The 17159-nt window shown below is 39.0% G+C and overlaps 1 protein-coding gene across 3 annotated transcripts in view; it reads right to left on the bottom strand.

Annotated features, from left to right (window-relative positions):
- LOC125456654 (phospholipid phosphatase-related protein type 5-like) overlaps positions 1-17159 on the bottom strand; it is a 122854-nt gene that overhangs the window by 44185 nt on the left and 61510 nt on the right. For all 3 annotated transcript variants that reach the window (XM_048539980.2, XM_048539979.2, XM_048539981.2), the window contains exons 3-4: positions 11180-11433; positions 6098-6274 (exon numbers count right to left, since the gene is read on the bottom strand). In XM_048539980.2, coding sequence (XP_048395937.1) covers positions 6098-6274; positions 11180-11433 — 431 coding nt within the window. The remainder of the gene's footprint in view (positions 1-6097; positions 6275-11179; positions 11434-17159) is intronic.

Raw genomic sequence — 17159 nt, 5'->3', positions numbered from 1 at the left:
TAAGAGTAATAACAGAACAATCAAGTCCCAAAGCAAGACAGAGACTGATTTTATCAGCAAGGTCTGTTACATAAATATACCATCATGCATATTTGCATATACGCTTCATTGTTTAAATATCTGATTATTTATTGTGTCCACTTGTTTTTAGAACTTGAGCAAGGGTAAATTTATTAAACATTCCTACATCCTGAGGAGGTGCCAGTGAATCATCTTTGTGAACCGTCTTAAGCTAGTGGTTGCTCACATGACAGTGTTGCTTGCATGGGAACTCCAGGACTTTAACTTAGAAACAAATGAAATAGTTTGTCATTTGGAGGTAACACTACTCCCACAAAGTTCCTGAGTCTCACCCTTATTGTTGATAGAGGTTCCAGAGGAGTTGTTTTTAGCAAAGTATTGGATGAGTTACTGCATATGCATTCTCTAGATTGCACTTTCTGTTTGCATGGTTCACTGATGGTGAAAAGTTTGGATATTGAGTTTAGTGGCAGCAGCATGGATCAAGTTCTACCCTGAATGATGTTAAACTTCTTGAATGTTTCTGTGACTGCTTTCTTGCAGGTTTCTATGAGTATACCATCATGGCTTGACTTGGACCATGGCAGATAACTTTAACAAGGGCTAGCTTAGCTCTTTATTGCAGAATACCCAGAGTCTGTATTGCTCTTATCATTATGATGTGGTAGAAGGCTATGATATAGTGGAAAGTTTGGAGAAACAAAACTTGGCTTGTAATATTTTAATAAAGGATGGATGGAGAAATAAAGTACAACAAAAAATAAACAAAAACCAAAAGAACTGCAGATGCTGTAAATCAGGAACAAAAACAAAGTTTCTGTAACAGCTCAGGATAACATGAACACAGCAGATCAAGCAGCATCTCAGGAGCACCAAAGCTGACGTTTCGGGCCTAGACCCTTCATCAGAGATGCTACTTGGCCTGCTGTGTTCATCCAGCTTCACACTTTGTTATCTTGGATTCTTCAGCATCTGCAGTTCCCATTATCTCTGATTGCTGTAAACAGCTCAGCAGGTCTGGCCGTAGCTGTGAGGAAGGGTCACCTGTCCTGAAACGTTAACTCTGTTTTCTCCTTTACAGATGCTGCCAGGCCTGCTGAGCTTCTCCAGCAACTTTGTTTCTGTATAACAAAATAATAATGGATCTCGGGAATTCTAAACTTAGAGCAATAAGCCTCAAAATGAGCCAAATATCAGAAAAAATTGGGAAGATATTAAAACAGAATTTACAAATAACAAAAATTGAATGCTTTTAAGGATCTGTCTAAGCAGATGTATCAAATTCTAAGAGGGTGTATCAAATTCATGATTAAAATTATGTTTCAAAGTGAATTGTTTACAGCATTGTAGTTTCAGGTTTCACATCAGGATTGAGTACAGGGAATCTAAGCTGACATGTACAGATATAGACCAGGAAGCATGGCATTATATTTTGGATTAGATGTTAAACAAGACCCCCCGTCTCTGCCTGCTCTCGAGGATGTAAAGAATCCCATGGATGTGCGCTGAGGTAGCTGGTGCTTGAGAACCAGTTAGCTTCTCCGTTTTGATGATTGCATTTAAGGTCGCAGAAGACAGTCATTATGGGCACCTGGATGGATAGGATGGGGTAGAGGGAAATGGGCAAAAGCCAGGCAAATAGGACTAATCTTATTTAGAATATCTGGTTGGCATGGACAAGTTGGGCTGAAGGTTTCTGTTTCTGTGCTGTTGAACTTTGTGATTCTAAGTGAGGTTTTGAGTGCACATGCACAAATACTACAGGCAAAGCACTAAATAGAAATGGAACTCAAATAATTGAAGGTGAGACAGCAGAAATAGATAAATTTGTAAAATAATTGCCTATTAGTACTTGGTGGACTGAGAAGTCCACCTTTAATTATTGGGAAGATGGTAGTGATGATGTCACTTAAATTTGCAGTACACGGAAATCATTGAGGTAAAAGGATCAGTAGGAACATGTCCAAGAATGCCAAAGCATGTGAGGATGGAACGGATGGGGCTTGGGCAGAATTTTTCATATCTCAAATACCAGATTAACATCAAATGACTGAAAAAGATCTCATGGCTTCTGGTTATCAGAAATATGATCCTGGGAATAAAAAAGGCTGTTAACTTGATATAATCCACAAAGCATTGTGAATTTCAGTGAAAGAAGCAATTTGTGAACACTTAAGAATAAAGACAATAATTCAACCCAGTATCAGTTTATGAAATGCCAGACCACAACAGCAGACTTATTGGACTCTTGTGAGGATGTAATGGAACTGATAGCTAAATGCAACATTATATATCTTCACTATTGGATGTCACTTAATTTGATGTTTCACGCAAAATGTGAAACTAACTATAGCTATTGAGATAAAGGAGGATGCTATGAATTTACTAATAAATCAAATACGTAATGTGAAACAAAGGGTAGTGAGCAAAATTGGTTGTTTTAGTCAGTCACTTGTAACAAGCAGTACCCTAGGTTTTAGCCTAAGAAGTACACAAGTTGGCATTCCTGATGGTTATATATAGAATACCTCACCTTTCAAATCTTACCACATTGTTTGGAAAAACAAGCTGTTCAGAGAAAAACATACTGTTCAACGAACTTGAGACAGTTTGTAATGAGGCAGCTGAATCAGAAATAGATAATTGAGTTGGATGAATTAAAATGCTTACTAAGTATTGAATATCATTTTATAATAATGTATGACACTAAATAACATTAAGACAAAAATCAACATGCAAACAAGTCTACATTGTGGGGCATTCTCACAGAATATGACTGAAGGCACACAGAATCTAAAATTGTGTGATCACATAAGTGTGATCATACCTGCCTTTATCAGCCAAGTGCAGGCATTATGTTTAAGATAAAGTGGAAATCACAAAATATTGCTGAAGCAGTCTTCCACATTGGTATCAATCTTAAACATCACTTGGTTCATCATTAGTACACCATGGCTGCAGTGTGTAACATCTATAACATGGCCCTGCAGAAACTCACCACAGCTCCTTTTACAGCACTGTTTGAACTCATAACTTCTCCCATGGAAAAGAACAAGAGCAGCAGGTGTTTTGGATGACCATTGCCTTCAAAATCCCTCCAAGTCATATATTATCCTGACTTTGAATTATATCACAGTTCCTTCACTGTCATTGAGTTAAAAGGAACTTGATAACTGCCAGCACTATGGAAGTAGCTTCATCACATGGCCTACCAGAGTTCCAGAAAGTGGCTAATTTTCTCAGATAACTAGAAATTGCTTGTGAGTAAAACTCATATCCCATGAATGAATAAAAAATCTCTGCAAACAAAACTGCAGCTGCCTTTGTCTGGTATTTATTGAGTAAAGAGACTACTTATGAGACTATAAATTATGCTTTCATGTGAATCCACTGAGACTGGATGTCAGGCTCATTGACTTACTACACTTAATTTCTCCCAGTAACATTGATCTGCAATTACAAGCTTTGTTCTGCTTTGTAATGCTTGCAAAATCTTGCCTCAATTGCTTGAACTAAATTACATTGCTTTTAGCTTATCTTAAATCAGTATCAAGAGAGTCTGATGTAACAGAGCATGTAGTAGTCTGCAATATTCTCAGTTCAGCAAGAAACCAGAAAGGAGTGAAACTGCAAAACTGGCTGTTCCTTTCACAAAGCCATTGAAAGGTTACAGCAAAGCAGAAACCTATTCAATCGTGTGTGTGCCATCTGACTAAACTGGTTATCCATTCTAATCTCACTTTCCAGCCCCTGGGCCATAGCCTTCCAAGTTAGTGTCTCAGAGTCTCGACCTCAGCCACCAAACTGAGCGGTAAAGTCCAGGTACCTAATACCCGCTGGGTGAAGCATTTTGGCCTCATTTCCCCTCTAATCTAGCTATTTTACATGTGCCACCCTTAAAACCTACCCTACCTCCAGGGAAACAGGTCTTCCTTGTCCATTTCATTCAAGTGCCTCAGTTGTGGGCCTCAGTTAAGTTGCCACCTCAGTCTCCTCTGTTCTGCAGTAAACAACTCCAACCTATGCGATTTTTCCACATTATTACAATTTTCAAGCAGTTACAATGTCTTTGTGTATCTCCTTTGCACTCTCTCAAATGCAAATATATCCTTCCTCTCATCTGGTCGTCAGAACTGAACAAAAAACTCCAGTTACAGCTTAATCACTGTCTTATATAGTTCCTGCATTGCATTACTCCTTTTGTACTCAATATTTTACCAAACGAAAGAAAGTCTCATATGCCTTGTTTACCATCTACATAACTGTTCTGTCATCTTCAGGATCCTACGGGCATGATATCTCACTTCAGCAACCCTTATCAATACTCTCCCATTTGTTGTGTATTCCCTCGTTTGCTTTGCTGTTCTCAAATGGATAGTTTCAGGGTTTTTTGCATTGAATTCCATTTGCCATTTTTTCTGCCCACTCCTACAATTCTTGAAGAATCGCAGTTAGGGAGCTGGAATGTGCAGCAGTTTTAAGTATTGTTTTTATCTTCAGAAATCTTGGCGATGATGAGATGAAAGTCTTTTTGCTAAAAAACGAACCTTGAATTAGTTGATAAAGTGACTTTAGCATTGCTGAGAAGTAGTTTCTTTGCAGTTATTCTAAACTACAGTAGAATTCCATAATCTGATCCAGACTTAACTATAGAGATCATCAATATGGATGCTAAGGAGGTGGGGGCCTGACATTCATTAGGATTTTGTACTGCTGTAGCATCATTTCAGTGTGGAGGCAATTTCTTTTGTTCATCCTTGGTGTGCGTGCATCATGGACAAGGCCAGCATTTATTGCCCAGTCTTAGCAACCCTTGTGAGGTTGGCAGAGAGCCATCTTTTTGATTGTTTGCAGCCCATGTGGTATTAATGCTTCCATTTTAATTCCACAAAGAAATTCTCAAACAGACTTTTGTCATTTGAGCCTATCTAGAATTAAAAGATTATTTTTTGATTGCAGTTGTTTCAGCCATATGTCAAAGCTTGGAAAGAGAGACAGAGTCTTGTAAACATTCATAGACAAAAATTTCAGAAAGAAAAATTCAATATAGACAGGATCCAGTCCAACTATTGCCAATAATTGTTGTGTAAATGTAATTCACTTCCAGCAGGATGTGTTTTCAGAAAATAATGTTAACACTGTTGACACTATTTTAAATAGTTTATATTTTCAGATGCATACATCCAGCCTTGTCAAAGCAATTGCTACCTTTGGCAGGATTATTCAGAGCAGTTATTTTCAAATTTACATTGGTTAGGTCGGGGTTTTCTGTTTAACTGCAGCATGTGTTTAGCTAATGCCGTTCTTTCTCCAAAACTTGTAGCACAAACAGAAAACAAAATTTCACTGACATACTGGAAAAAATGAAACAATCAAAATAATTTAAATTAACAGAATTTAATTTACCTCTAATATTTAAGGATAATAGAAACAAATCAAGATACATGTAGAACAAAAGGATGCAAAAAATCACTTCATATTTCACATTTTTGGATGACTTCCAAAGTACATTTTGTCATTTGTGTGTCATGTGTCATCTTCAACAGTAAACTGAGTGTTATATGACACAGTCATTCAGGATTTTCATACTGCCCCTTAAATTATACCTCCATGTTTGCTATTTGCAAACTCTAAGCAATATATATGCTGTAATAATACTTAATCATTAAGATTTCAATGGCAAAATCTGAAATTCATACTTAGCAAATTTTTATTAATTTGATTGAATCACATTCTAGAATCTTCATATTTTCTTGATGATATATTATGCGATATGAATCAATTGTGAGTGAAAGATGGTCAAGGAAGCAATGTGTGACGAATCACGAAAGCCAATATTGAATTAACATGTTGCTACAGGAATGTATAATATTATGTAGATGTAACATTATATCATAATTTAGACCACAGAATTAAACACTGGTTAACTATTTACTGATGAAATGAGTTGAAACTTAATTCCCCAATTTTCAAGTAAAATAGTTGTGAAGCACTGATGACTGTCTCTTCGGAATCAATGCTATAACTTAAGGATGGACTGAATCATTTTCTTTTAATTATTTTGATGTTTACTTACCAAGAACACTCCTACAGCTGTTCCTATGATGAATCCTGCTACAACATCTGACCAGTGGTTTCGATATTCTGCTACCCTGTTTATTCCAGTCAGAAATGCCAAGCACATGAGGCCCAAACAGAGGAGAGGTTTTGCAAGTCTTGTCCCATTGGCCTTCACAGTACATGTGATATACATCTACAAAGAGAATTGAATCACAATCTTAAAACTTTTAATATCACAATAATTACACACTCTGTTTAAAATTCTTTAACCAAAGGCTAAATCCACCTAAATAATGAAGGACAGGAAGGTAGGAACAGGTGAAGAGATATCTGTTAGTTGATGATGGTATTAGTACAATAGAGAGGGGTGATTGAAGTTGAGGAAATTATGATGTGGAAATGGTTTGGATGGGGAATAAGAAATTATAAAAGCATTTTGTAAAGTGTGGCACAGTAGCTCAGTGGTCATCACTGCTGCCTCACAATGCCAGTGACCCAGGTTCAATTCCATCCTGGGATAACTACATGTGTGGAATTTGCACATTCTCCCTGTGTCTGTGTTGATTTCCACTTATAGTCCAAAGATGAGCAGATTAGTTAGCTTAGCCATGCTAAAAATTGCCTAGTAGTGTCCAGGGTTGTGCAGGTTATGTTAGTTAGCCATAGTAAAAAAACAGTTATGAGTGTGGATCTCGGCGAGATGCTCTTCGGAGGGTTGGTGCAGACTTGATGGGGTGAATGACCTCTTTCTGTACTGTAGGGATTCAATGATTCAAAACAATTTTTGTGGGAGAGGTATACAAACTCGTTTACTATAGCCACATGGTAGAGTATAAAGAAAAAAGTACTGAGAGCTGGTCAGAACGGCCCAATGACATTTATGTAAGATTTGAATATACGTAGGCTGGAAAAGTCAGGTCGGCAAAAGTGACATGGAAGAGCTGTAAGTTTTCAGCATAATTTATTAGAGTACCATGCTCTGGGGCCAACCAGAGAGCAGGTTATACTGGACCTGGTGTTTTGCAATGGGGTAGGATGAATTAAAAACCTCATAGTGAAGATGAGGTAGCAGTAACCGTAGTGTGGTTGAATTGTACATTCAAACTTTAAGAGAATGCATTGGGTCCAATACCTTTTCCTTGAAAGCTAGTAAGGGCAGTCCTAAAGACTTGAGACCAGTTCTGGCTAAATTGAATTTGCAAATTAAATTGAAGGATAGGGCAATAGAGATGCAGTGGCAGATATTTCAGAACACACAATGTATACATTCCAATGAGTAAAAGTCAAGTCATATTAGTCCCAGAGAATCATAGGGCTGCTCTCTCATTAGAGAAAGATAACTAGTGATGAGTTTTATCTAAGGGTCAACATGCCTTGGGCAAGGACAGAGGTTGAGAAGACAACACCTTCACGGTAACTTCAGCTGGCAAAGGAATTGAGCCCATGCTTTTGAAAACACTCTATCGCAAACCATCCATCAGGCCAATCAACTGTTTTTTTTTGAGTAAGGACAATTCCAAAGGATGGACCCATCACTCATGGTAAACTAGAAAGGCCAAAGTGTGACTCCAAATGTACAGCAATGTAATTGATTCTTAACTGCCCTCCAGACAATGTGAGATGGGCAATAATAAATGCTGGAATTAAAACCTGTTACCTGCATTCTATGAATAATGAAAAAAAAAGACAGATCACGGGTCAGAATACAAGACAAAATAAAGAATGACAAAATAATTATTAAGGAGGGAAAATTTAGAATATGAGAGAAAGCTAGCCATTTAGCCCATACTGATTCTATTATCTAGTGTGAATCTCCTGCCCATCCCCATATCCCTGCACACCACTACCATCCAAATAACTGCCCAATAACCTCTAAAACATTCCATTTGAACCCTTCTCCTTCACATTTCCAAGCAGTGCATCATCCTATCAACTTGTGTTTCAAAAGCTGTTTTCTCATATTTCTCTTGTTTCATTTGCACATTCCTTTAAATCTATGCCTTTTTGTTCTTGTTTCTTTTACACGCAGAAACAGCTTCACACTATCACTCTGTCCAGCCTATCCAGATTTTGAAAACCTTTATCAGATTGTCTCACAGCCTTATTCATTCCTATTAGTACAGTCCCAACTACTTCAAACCAAGTTTCTCATACCTGGAACCATTCTAGTAAATTGCTTCTGCACTCTTTCCAATGCATTTCTATCTTTTTTTATAATGTAGTGGACAAAAGTCGTACACAATTTTTCAGCTGAGTTCAAAAATGTGTCTTGTAAAAGCTCACCATTACCTCCTTGCTCTTGTATACTTTTCCCCTATTAACGCAGGCGAGAACACTGCATACTTTATTTACTGCTTTCTCCCCCTCAATGATCTGTGCGCATACACATCCTGTTTGCTCTACTTCTGCTTCTCATTTAGAATTATTCCCCCATTTTGTATTGTTGTTCAGTGTTCTTCCAGCCAAGCTGCATTACTTCATGCTTGTCTGTACTGAACCTCATCCACCTACTCCACCAACTTATCAATATTCTTTTGGAGTTCCGTATCATCCTCCTCACAATTTACAATTCTTCCAAGGTTAAAGTTATCTGCAATCTTGGAAGTTAATGCCTGCACACCTAGACCTAGATTGTAGGAAAAACAAGGGCACCAAACCATTCCTTGGGGAACTTCCCTACGAAACGTCTTCCGTCCCAAAAGATAGGCATTGATCATTACTCTGTATTTTTTATCGCTCAGCCAATTTTGTATCCACTTTGTCACTGTCTATTTTACACCATCATCTACACATTTCTTGCTTCATTTGAACATCCCTTTAAATATATGCTCTTTTGTTCTTATTCCTTTTACAGACATCCAGCCATTCGGCCCATCAAGTCCACATTGACATTCTGAAGCAACCCACCCTATCCTTGTGACACACCATATTTCCCATGGCTAATCCACCTAGCCTGCAAATCTCTGAACACTATGGTCATTTGAGCATGGTCAATCCACCTAACCTGCATGTCTTTGCAGTGTGGGAGGAAACCAGAGTACCTGAAGGAAACCCACATAGACACGGGGAGAATGTGCAAACTCCACATAGACAATCATCTGCGGGTGGAATTGAACCCAAATTCCTGGTGCTGTGAGGCAGCAGTGCTAACCACTGAGTCACTATGCAGTCCATGTGCTAGAGTCCTGATTGACTTCATCCTAGGGTCTTAAAAAAAGTCATAATTGAAAGTTGATGCATTTAATTTTCTGAAGCTCTTGAGATTTGGGGACAGTCTCCTTAGACTGGAAGATGGAAACTCCTTTATCATAAAAAGGAGACAAAGTAGGAAATTACAGGCCAGTAAACATCTTCATAGAGAAGATATTCGAGTCTTATTAAAGATGTTGCAACTGGGCATTGGAATAAGTTTAATGTAATCAGGCAGCATCAGCTTGATGTTATGAAAGGGAAATCATATTTAACCAATGTGCTGGAGTTATTTAAGAAAGTAACATGTCCTGTGGATGAAGGGAAATCAGAGAATGTACTGTACATGGACTTCCAGAGGTAACACATTAAAGGTCATTGCATAAAATAAAGGCTCACAACATACATTGTAGCAAATTGGTATTAAGACATACAATTAATTACTTTATTTTTGTCGTCATTGGATTATTAGTGAATATAGCTTATTCAGCACATTACAAAGTTCCAGGAAGGAGGAAGGAAATAAACTGCTCATATATTTGTTGTAGATGTAGTAAACTGTAAGGGAGACTGATTTTATAGAGATGCAGTAAGCACATCAAATCAGTTGCTGTGGACAGCTATTATAATCCTGATTTTAATTTACTAAATCGGTCATTGAATCTCTGGCTGGTGTATGGCCTATCTTAGTAGAAAAACTCAGAAAAATGGACATTGCAGGTGTTTTATCACCTCTTGGAGAAATTAGTCTGCTTTCCATTAACTTGGCTCAAAGGTACACAACATATTACCCAGAGGCTGGCATGACCAGAGAGACACCCAACCTCCAAAAATACTCAACAGGTCAGGGCTTGTTTGTGAATAGAGGAATGTTGGAATGAATGTTATGTTTCCATTATCGAAATTGGTAGGCAACAAAAGGGCACAGATTCAACACAATTAGCAAAGTGCTACGATGAGAAGAAATGTCTTTATATAATGAGTTGATATGATCAGGTATACACAAGTTGAAAGTATAAGAAATACATTTATTAACTTGTGAAACTTTTTATGATTATTTTACTGAAAATAAGTGTCACTTCTTTACCTGGTTTCTTTCCTTCTTCAGTTCTTTTTCACTACTTCTAACATAGGTTTCCTATTGTGTAAGATTCTTGCTAGCTATAGCTCTAAATCAGAGCTTTCCAAGCCTTTTCCTACTGTGACCTCATTTTGAGATGTGAAAATAATCACAATCTGAAAGTGAGAACAGTTGGGGTGCACACATAAGTAAAATGTGTGACAGCAATGGGGGCTCTGTGAAAGTGGAGGCATATCCGTTAGTGCAGGTTGCAATTTTTATAACTCAGTTTGAGCTCCATTTGTGACGACTGGTGACTTGGAGCTTACAAACTCAAAGTTTCAGTTCCAGGCCCCACTTGGGGTCTCAATCCCCACTTATTTGGAAGTCCTGCTTTAAATGTTTCTGGAATTTCCTTTCACATACAGTGTAGTTCTATCCTCAAGATTGTTTGTGCTAATTGTGATAGTTGTAAGTGGCAACGATGCTACCTATGTTTCCATTCAAAATAATGCTTGCATGAGGCAAACCAGTACAACATACTGAACTAAATATCAATAAATATAAAATCATTTCCATTGTCCCAGTTGTCATAAAATATCAGTATGCTTTAAACAGATGAGGAGATGTCATCAGACGTCTAGAGTAATTGTCACTGCGGCAAAAATTTGGATCCATGATGTAACTCTACAAATAATTGCTCCATTTTTGAGTCAAAAATTTGCTGTACATTTGGAGAAATTTGTAGCCTCCTTTAGCAATTTTGTGTGATTGCTTGAGCAGATTTCTTTTTAAAGTCACTGCAATTAAGCTATAGAAATGATAACAGGATGCAACAAATTTACTTACTGCCAGATAGACTGCTGCATACACACTTAATGCTGCCTCTTTAGACGGAAAGCTTTTCCTGGCTTTCGTAATGGCATCTATGTTGCCAGTGCAGGCTTCTTCACTGTTGATGAATTGCACAGATTCGTGCTGACAGCCCAGTGCTGTATAATTAGGTTTACAGACTGTGAGAAAATGGGGGGCTAGATTTCCTGTCACCACTTGTCCAGCATTTACAAATATATCAGTGGCAAAAAGTCCAAATGCATAAACTCCTGGGAAAGAAAAGATGCCAAAATGTAATTAGAGAAAAAATGAGTTTGACCTGAAATCTAAAACATAGTAAAACTGCACTTTTTATATAAAAATGTGCACAACTCTCATGTACAGTTCACCTAAGCTAAACAAGCTTACTACTTAAATATTATTCTGAACCTGGAGTTGCTCTTCATTATTTGATTGTTGTGCATCACATCTGGTGCCTCTATTAGGCAGTCTTTGAGTGCAAGGTATTTTGTCATGTTATAATTAGAGTAAACCAACTGTATTATGAGCTTTGAAAATGCTCAAAGGACATTCTATTTGAGTAACTCTAAGGCTAGTAATGAAAAATAATAGTATGTTGGCAGAATTAAACTTGAGATGAAGGAAAACTGGAGGGCAAGAAACCTCTAATTGAACGCATACATAAATTCACCCATTCAATAGTTTAAAGGGATTAGGTGTTTTTCATTGTTTGAAGTGTTGTTGCCAGGAAAATGCATTTGCACTTATTAAAATACAAAGTTATTGGATTTCAAGCAAAGGAAGTCTTTTTTAATGTTGGCTCAAGGACGTGTCCAGTCTCAGGAAAGATCACATTCAGAAAACTTAGGGAGCTTAAGTTAGGAAGCAATCATAAAGCAAATCTACCATGAAGCAGTGAGTGGCAACTCTCTAATTCTCTCAGTACCCACAATGCAGTGCTCAAAACAGTGGGGAAGGAGGGAGCCATTGACAAAGCATAAACCATTGTGAAAACATATAAATATTAGAAAAATAATTTATGAGAAGAATTATTGTTGCCAAGTGGCAGTTTTCCGTTGAATAGTTTTGTATTGATTTAGCAGTTGTGAAATAACAACATATGTATGGATGCAAATGCAGCAGCATAAGTAATGCAAGAAATGTTTGCCCTTTTCGTTGCTTGTTGATGAGAGATTTCAAAGGCTTATCTAATAATGCTAACTCTGCAATTTGAATGTCTACATCATCCTAAGTGGCAACACTTATATGTCTTAATCATTTAAGATAGTGTTTGCTGCTTTCATCCTGATGTGATGATGTTTGTGATCTATGGTCAGGAGACTGTCAAGGAATTGAGGAATATTGACCATGTGCAGGGACAGGTAGGATTAGTATAGAGTAGCATCATGATTGGTGCAGACATGGTGGGCTGAAGGGCCTGTTCCTGTGCTGTACTGCTCTTTGTGCCCCATTCTAAGATTTTACAGCATTGCAAAACAGCAACTGTTATACTTTATGAAAGGAATTATTAAGTTGACTTGGGCACTCGATCTTCAGATCTATGTAGCTGAACGGAGATAGGAAGAGCAGTTTAAAAAATCTTGTTTTAAAAGTTAAATGAGTTCATCTTCTGACTGAAAACTCTTGACAAAAGCCCAACATGTAAGAAAAGGAAAATGTAAATATTCTTTCCAAGAGATAATAGGAACTGCAGATGCTGGAGAATCCAAGATAACAAGGTGTAGAGCTGGAAGAACACAGCAGGCCAAGCAGCATCATAGGAGCAGGAAGGCTGACATTTCACAATCTTCAAAATCTCCACTCTCTCTACTGCATCCCAAAACCAGCCCAACTCGTCCCCACTTCCCTAACCTGTTCTTCCTCTCACTTATCCCCTCCTCCTTCCTCAAGCCGCACCCCCATTTCCTACCTACTAACCTTATCCCGCCCCCTTGACCTGTCCATCCTCCCTGGATTGACCCATCTCCTCCCTACCTCCCCACCTACACTCACCTCTACTGGCTCCATCCCCGCCTCTTTGACTTGTCTGTCTCCTCTCCACCTATCTTCTCCTCTATCCATCTTCGATCCACCTCCCCCTCCCTCCCTATTTATTTCAGAACCCTTTCCCCCTCCCCCACTTCTGCTGAAAGGTCTAGACCCGAAACATCAGCCTTCCTACTCCTAAGATGCTTCTTGGCCTGCTGTGTTCATCCAGCTCTGCACTTTGTTATCTAACATTCTTTCCAAACTCAGTTTCAAGTGCTGCCACAAAATGAAAACATTCACCACTAACAATAAACTCCTTAGATTATGTTTTCAAAGAAATTCAAAATGTAAGTCAGTAAAATAAATGCAACATTTCACAGTTAATAGGTTTAATATTTTAGCCTAAAAAAGGCAATGACCAGTATCCTTTACACTGAAAAATCACCCAGTTGTCAAGAACTTTATCCGGTGGCTTAAATGGAAATTTCAGAAGCACTCTGTTTTAAATAGAGAAGCATTCTATTTAAATCTTAGCCTGATCCATAAAGGCCATACAGAAGAAGAAGAAACACCTGTATTTGTATAATAACTTTCACAATTTCTGAATGGCCTAAAGTGCTTGACAGCAAACAAAGGGCAATATTTATTGAAGTGTAACAACTATTATATTTTCTCCTCCAAGCTGCACACTATTTTGACTTCATATTTCATCGCCATTCCTACATGTCACTAGATCAAAATCCTAGTGCTCCCTCTCAAACTGCACTATGCAAGTACCTACATCAAATGGCCTGCAGCAGTTTAAGATGGCAGTTCTCCAACTCCAGTATCAAGGGCAACTAGGAGTAGGCAATAATTGCTGGACTAAACAGCAGAGTACTTTTTATTCCGGAATAAATGTAAATGCTCAGCTTTGTTTCCACAGTTATCACAAGGTTCCTGAACTTGTTACAGCATCGGTCCAAAATAGCTGAACTCCAGAGATGAAATGAGAGTGTCTACTCTTAATATCAAAGAAACTTTTGAAAAAGTGTGGCAACAAAGAGTCCTAGTAATGCTGAGTCAATATGAATTGGAAAGGAAACACCTCTGCTTGGGGTTGTATCTAGCACAAATGAAACTGGATTGTGGTTGTTGGAGGCCAACCCTAGGACATTACTGCAGGAGTTTCTCAGCATAATGTCCTACATCTAAATACCTTGAGCTGCTTCATTAATAGCCCTCCTTCCATCATGAGGTCAGAAGTTGGGGCATTCGCTGATAATGTATAGTGTTCAGTACCATTCAACACTGCTTAGATACTAAAGCAGCCCATGTCTCTATGCAGCACAATCTGTGCAACATTCAAGCTTGGAATGGTAAGTAGGAAAATGATATTCATGCCACACAATGTCAGGCAATAGCCAACAAGTGACAATCTAACCATGGTCCCTTGACTTTCAATGGCATTATAACAGTCAAGTCCCACAGTATCAACATGTTGGGGATTACCATTGATCTAGACCATCCATTTAAAATAGTATGGCTGCAAGATCAAGTCAGAAACTTGCAATACTACTCCTCCTGACTCCCAAAGTCGCCTCCCTGCCTGTCCACCATCTACAAGGCATAAACCAGGATTGTGATAGAGCTTTTCCTAATTACCTGAATGAGCCCTCAGGAAGCTCAATATTTTCCTGTCTGGCTAATCAGAATTCCATCCAAATGAAACATTCCCACTTCCACCATTGGAAGCAGCAATACAAGATGCCCTGCAGCAACTCAGCAAGCCTCATTCACCTGCACCTTCTAAGCCTGGAAACTGTACCCAAAGAAGGTGGGAGGCATGGGAACACTGCAACCAGCAAGTTTCCCTCCAAGTCACATGTCATTCTGGCTTGGAGCATATTTCAATCCTTTCACCATCATTGGATCAATATCCTGGTACTCCTTTCTGAATGACACCTTCCTGCGGCCTTCATGAAGGCAGGTCACCACATCAGCAAGGGCAACTAAGCACAGGCAATGCATTCAGGCGTTGTCTGCAATGTCTACATCTTAAAGATTAAAATAAATGTTCTTTTGTGATTTTCAAAAAGGAATAAATATTAACTAGGATGGTAGGTAGAATTCCCCTGTCCTTGTTCAAAACGCATCACTGGATCTTTCATAAACTCCCAAGACTCTTTAGCATTTCATTCAAAAAACAGCACCTATGTGGTAGAATTTGGGGATCAATGGCATTGCTTTTACCTGGTTCACTCTTAGAAATGGTTACAGAGAACCCCCATCCAGAAAGAAAATGATAAATTAGAATCCAATTTTCAAATAATTGTGACCAGATATTCAATATTTTTTCCTGAAAACATCAGATGAAATTGGTCTTGAATGATATGGCAAAAAAGTGACTTTTTAGTTAATCAGTTGTACATTTAAACTGCTCATGTTCTTTCCCACAGGTGCTGGCACAAATGTTTTCCTCCAATCTAATATGTATCCAGCCTTCCCTGACAATTCTGGAGTGGGTAGCATTTGCATAATTGATTTTCTGGGCCGGAGGTAAGGATGCTACCTCAAGAGCCCCTAATTATTTCAAGTAGATACCTTTAATCAACCTGAGAATCATGTTATGACACATCTATGTGAGCAGGTGGGGCTTGATCCTAAACCATCTCACCTGGAGGTAGGGATACTACCATTGCACCACAACATTTGCTTCTCTCAAATGGAAAATTACATCCAAGCAGCTTAATTACTGCCAGTAGCTCCTCAAATGAGCTCAACTCACAAATGTCATTTGTCTCACCAGCAAATTGGGGTGAGTAAAATAGATTCTCGACCTAATCTGTGTTGTACATATTATCAATGGCTAACATTATCAGCAATCATTGTTCAAACTAACCAAAGTAATGATCTACTAGAATTACAATTATTTATTAAATCAGAAGTATAGATTTTCTATTGGATTTTCATTTAAGAGCCGAGCAGGTGCTTTATATTTACATTTATAGATTCCAGTGCTAGTGGAGGCCTGCAGCTAGCAGTGAACAGACTTAATTCATTCTGAGTTTGTGCATGTGGGAGGATAGCCAGGTTGGGAGATAAGAAATGCTGGGGGAGAAAACACCTCAAAACAATCTCAACATGTAATACTGCTTAATTCCTCTGGTTAAGAGAAGACCAATATAATTGCAGCATGTATATTGTTTCAAGTCTACTAGACTGAGTGCTTGCATTATTGTTGTTGAGGCCTGAAAATCATAGGTTTAAGCCCCACTCCAGTGTGAAAACTAGGCTGTTATTGCTATTCTGGCAAAAGTATTCGAGTCAGATGAGGCAATTCACTATTTTTCTGTGGACACAAGCAATTCTATGATGATTCTTTTTCTGAGGAACGGTAGGGTAATCGTCCTAGCTGATATGTATTCCCCCAGGCAACAGCAGCAAAAACAGCTGCCTCTTTGTAGGTTACGTGGAACAGTCCATCTTCCGCACCTACACAGGCCCCAAACCCCACCTCTGCCTCCGGTACATTGATGACTGTATCGGCGCCGCCTCTTGCTCCCCAGAGGAGCTCGAACAGTTCATCCACTTCACCCACACCTTCCACCCCAACCTTCAGTTCACCTGGGCCATCTCCAGCACATCCCTCACCTTCCTGGACCTCTCAGTCTCCATCTCAGGCAACCAGCTTGTAACTGATGTCCATTTCAAGCCCACCGACTCCCACAGCTACCTAGAATACACCTCCTCCCACCCACCCTCCTGCAAAAATTCCATCCCCTATTCCCAATTCCTCCGCCTCCACCGCATCTGCTCCCACGATAAGACATTCCACTCCCGCACATCCCAGATGTCCAAGTTCTTTAAGGACCGCAACTTCCCCCCCACGGTGATTGAGAACGCCCTTGACCGCGTCTCCCGCATTTCCCGCGACACATCCCTCACACCCCGCCCCCGCCACAACCGCCCCAAGAGGATCCCCCTCGTTCTCACACACCACCCTACCAACCTCCGGATACAACGC

Source organism: Stegostoma tigrinum, chromosome 8 (assembly GCF_030684315.1).
Source record: "Stegostoma tigrinum isolate sSteTig4 chromosome 8, sSteTig4.hap1, whole genome shotgun sequence".
In the NCBI taxonomy this organism is placed as follows: Eukaryota; Metazoa; Chordata; class Chondrichthyes; order Orectolobiformes; family Stegostomatidae; genus Stegostoma; species Stegostoma tigrinum.
This window is presented reverse-complemented; position numbering and strand designations above follow the sequence as displayed.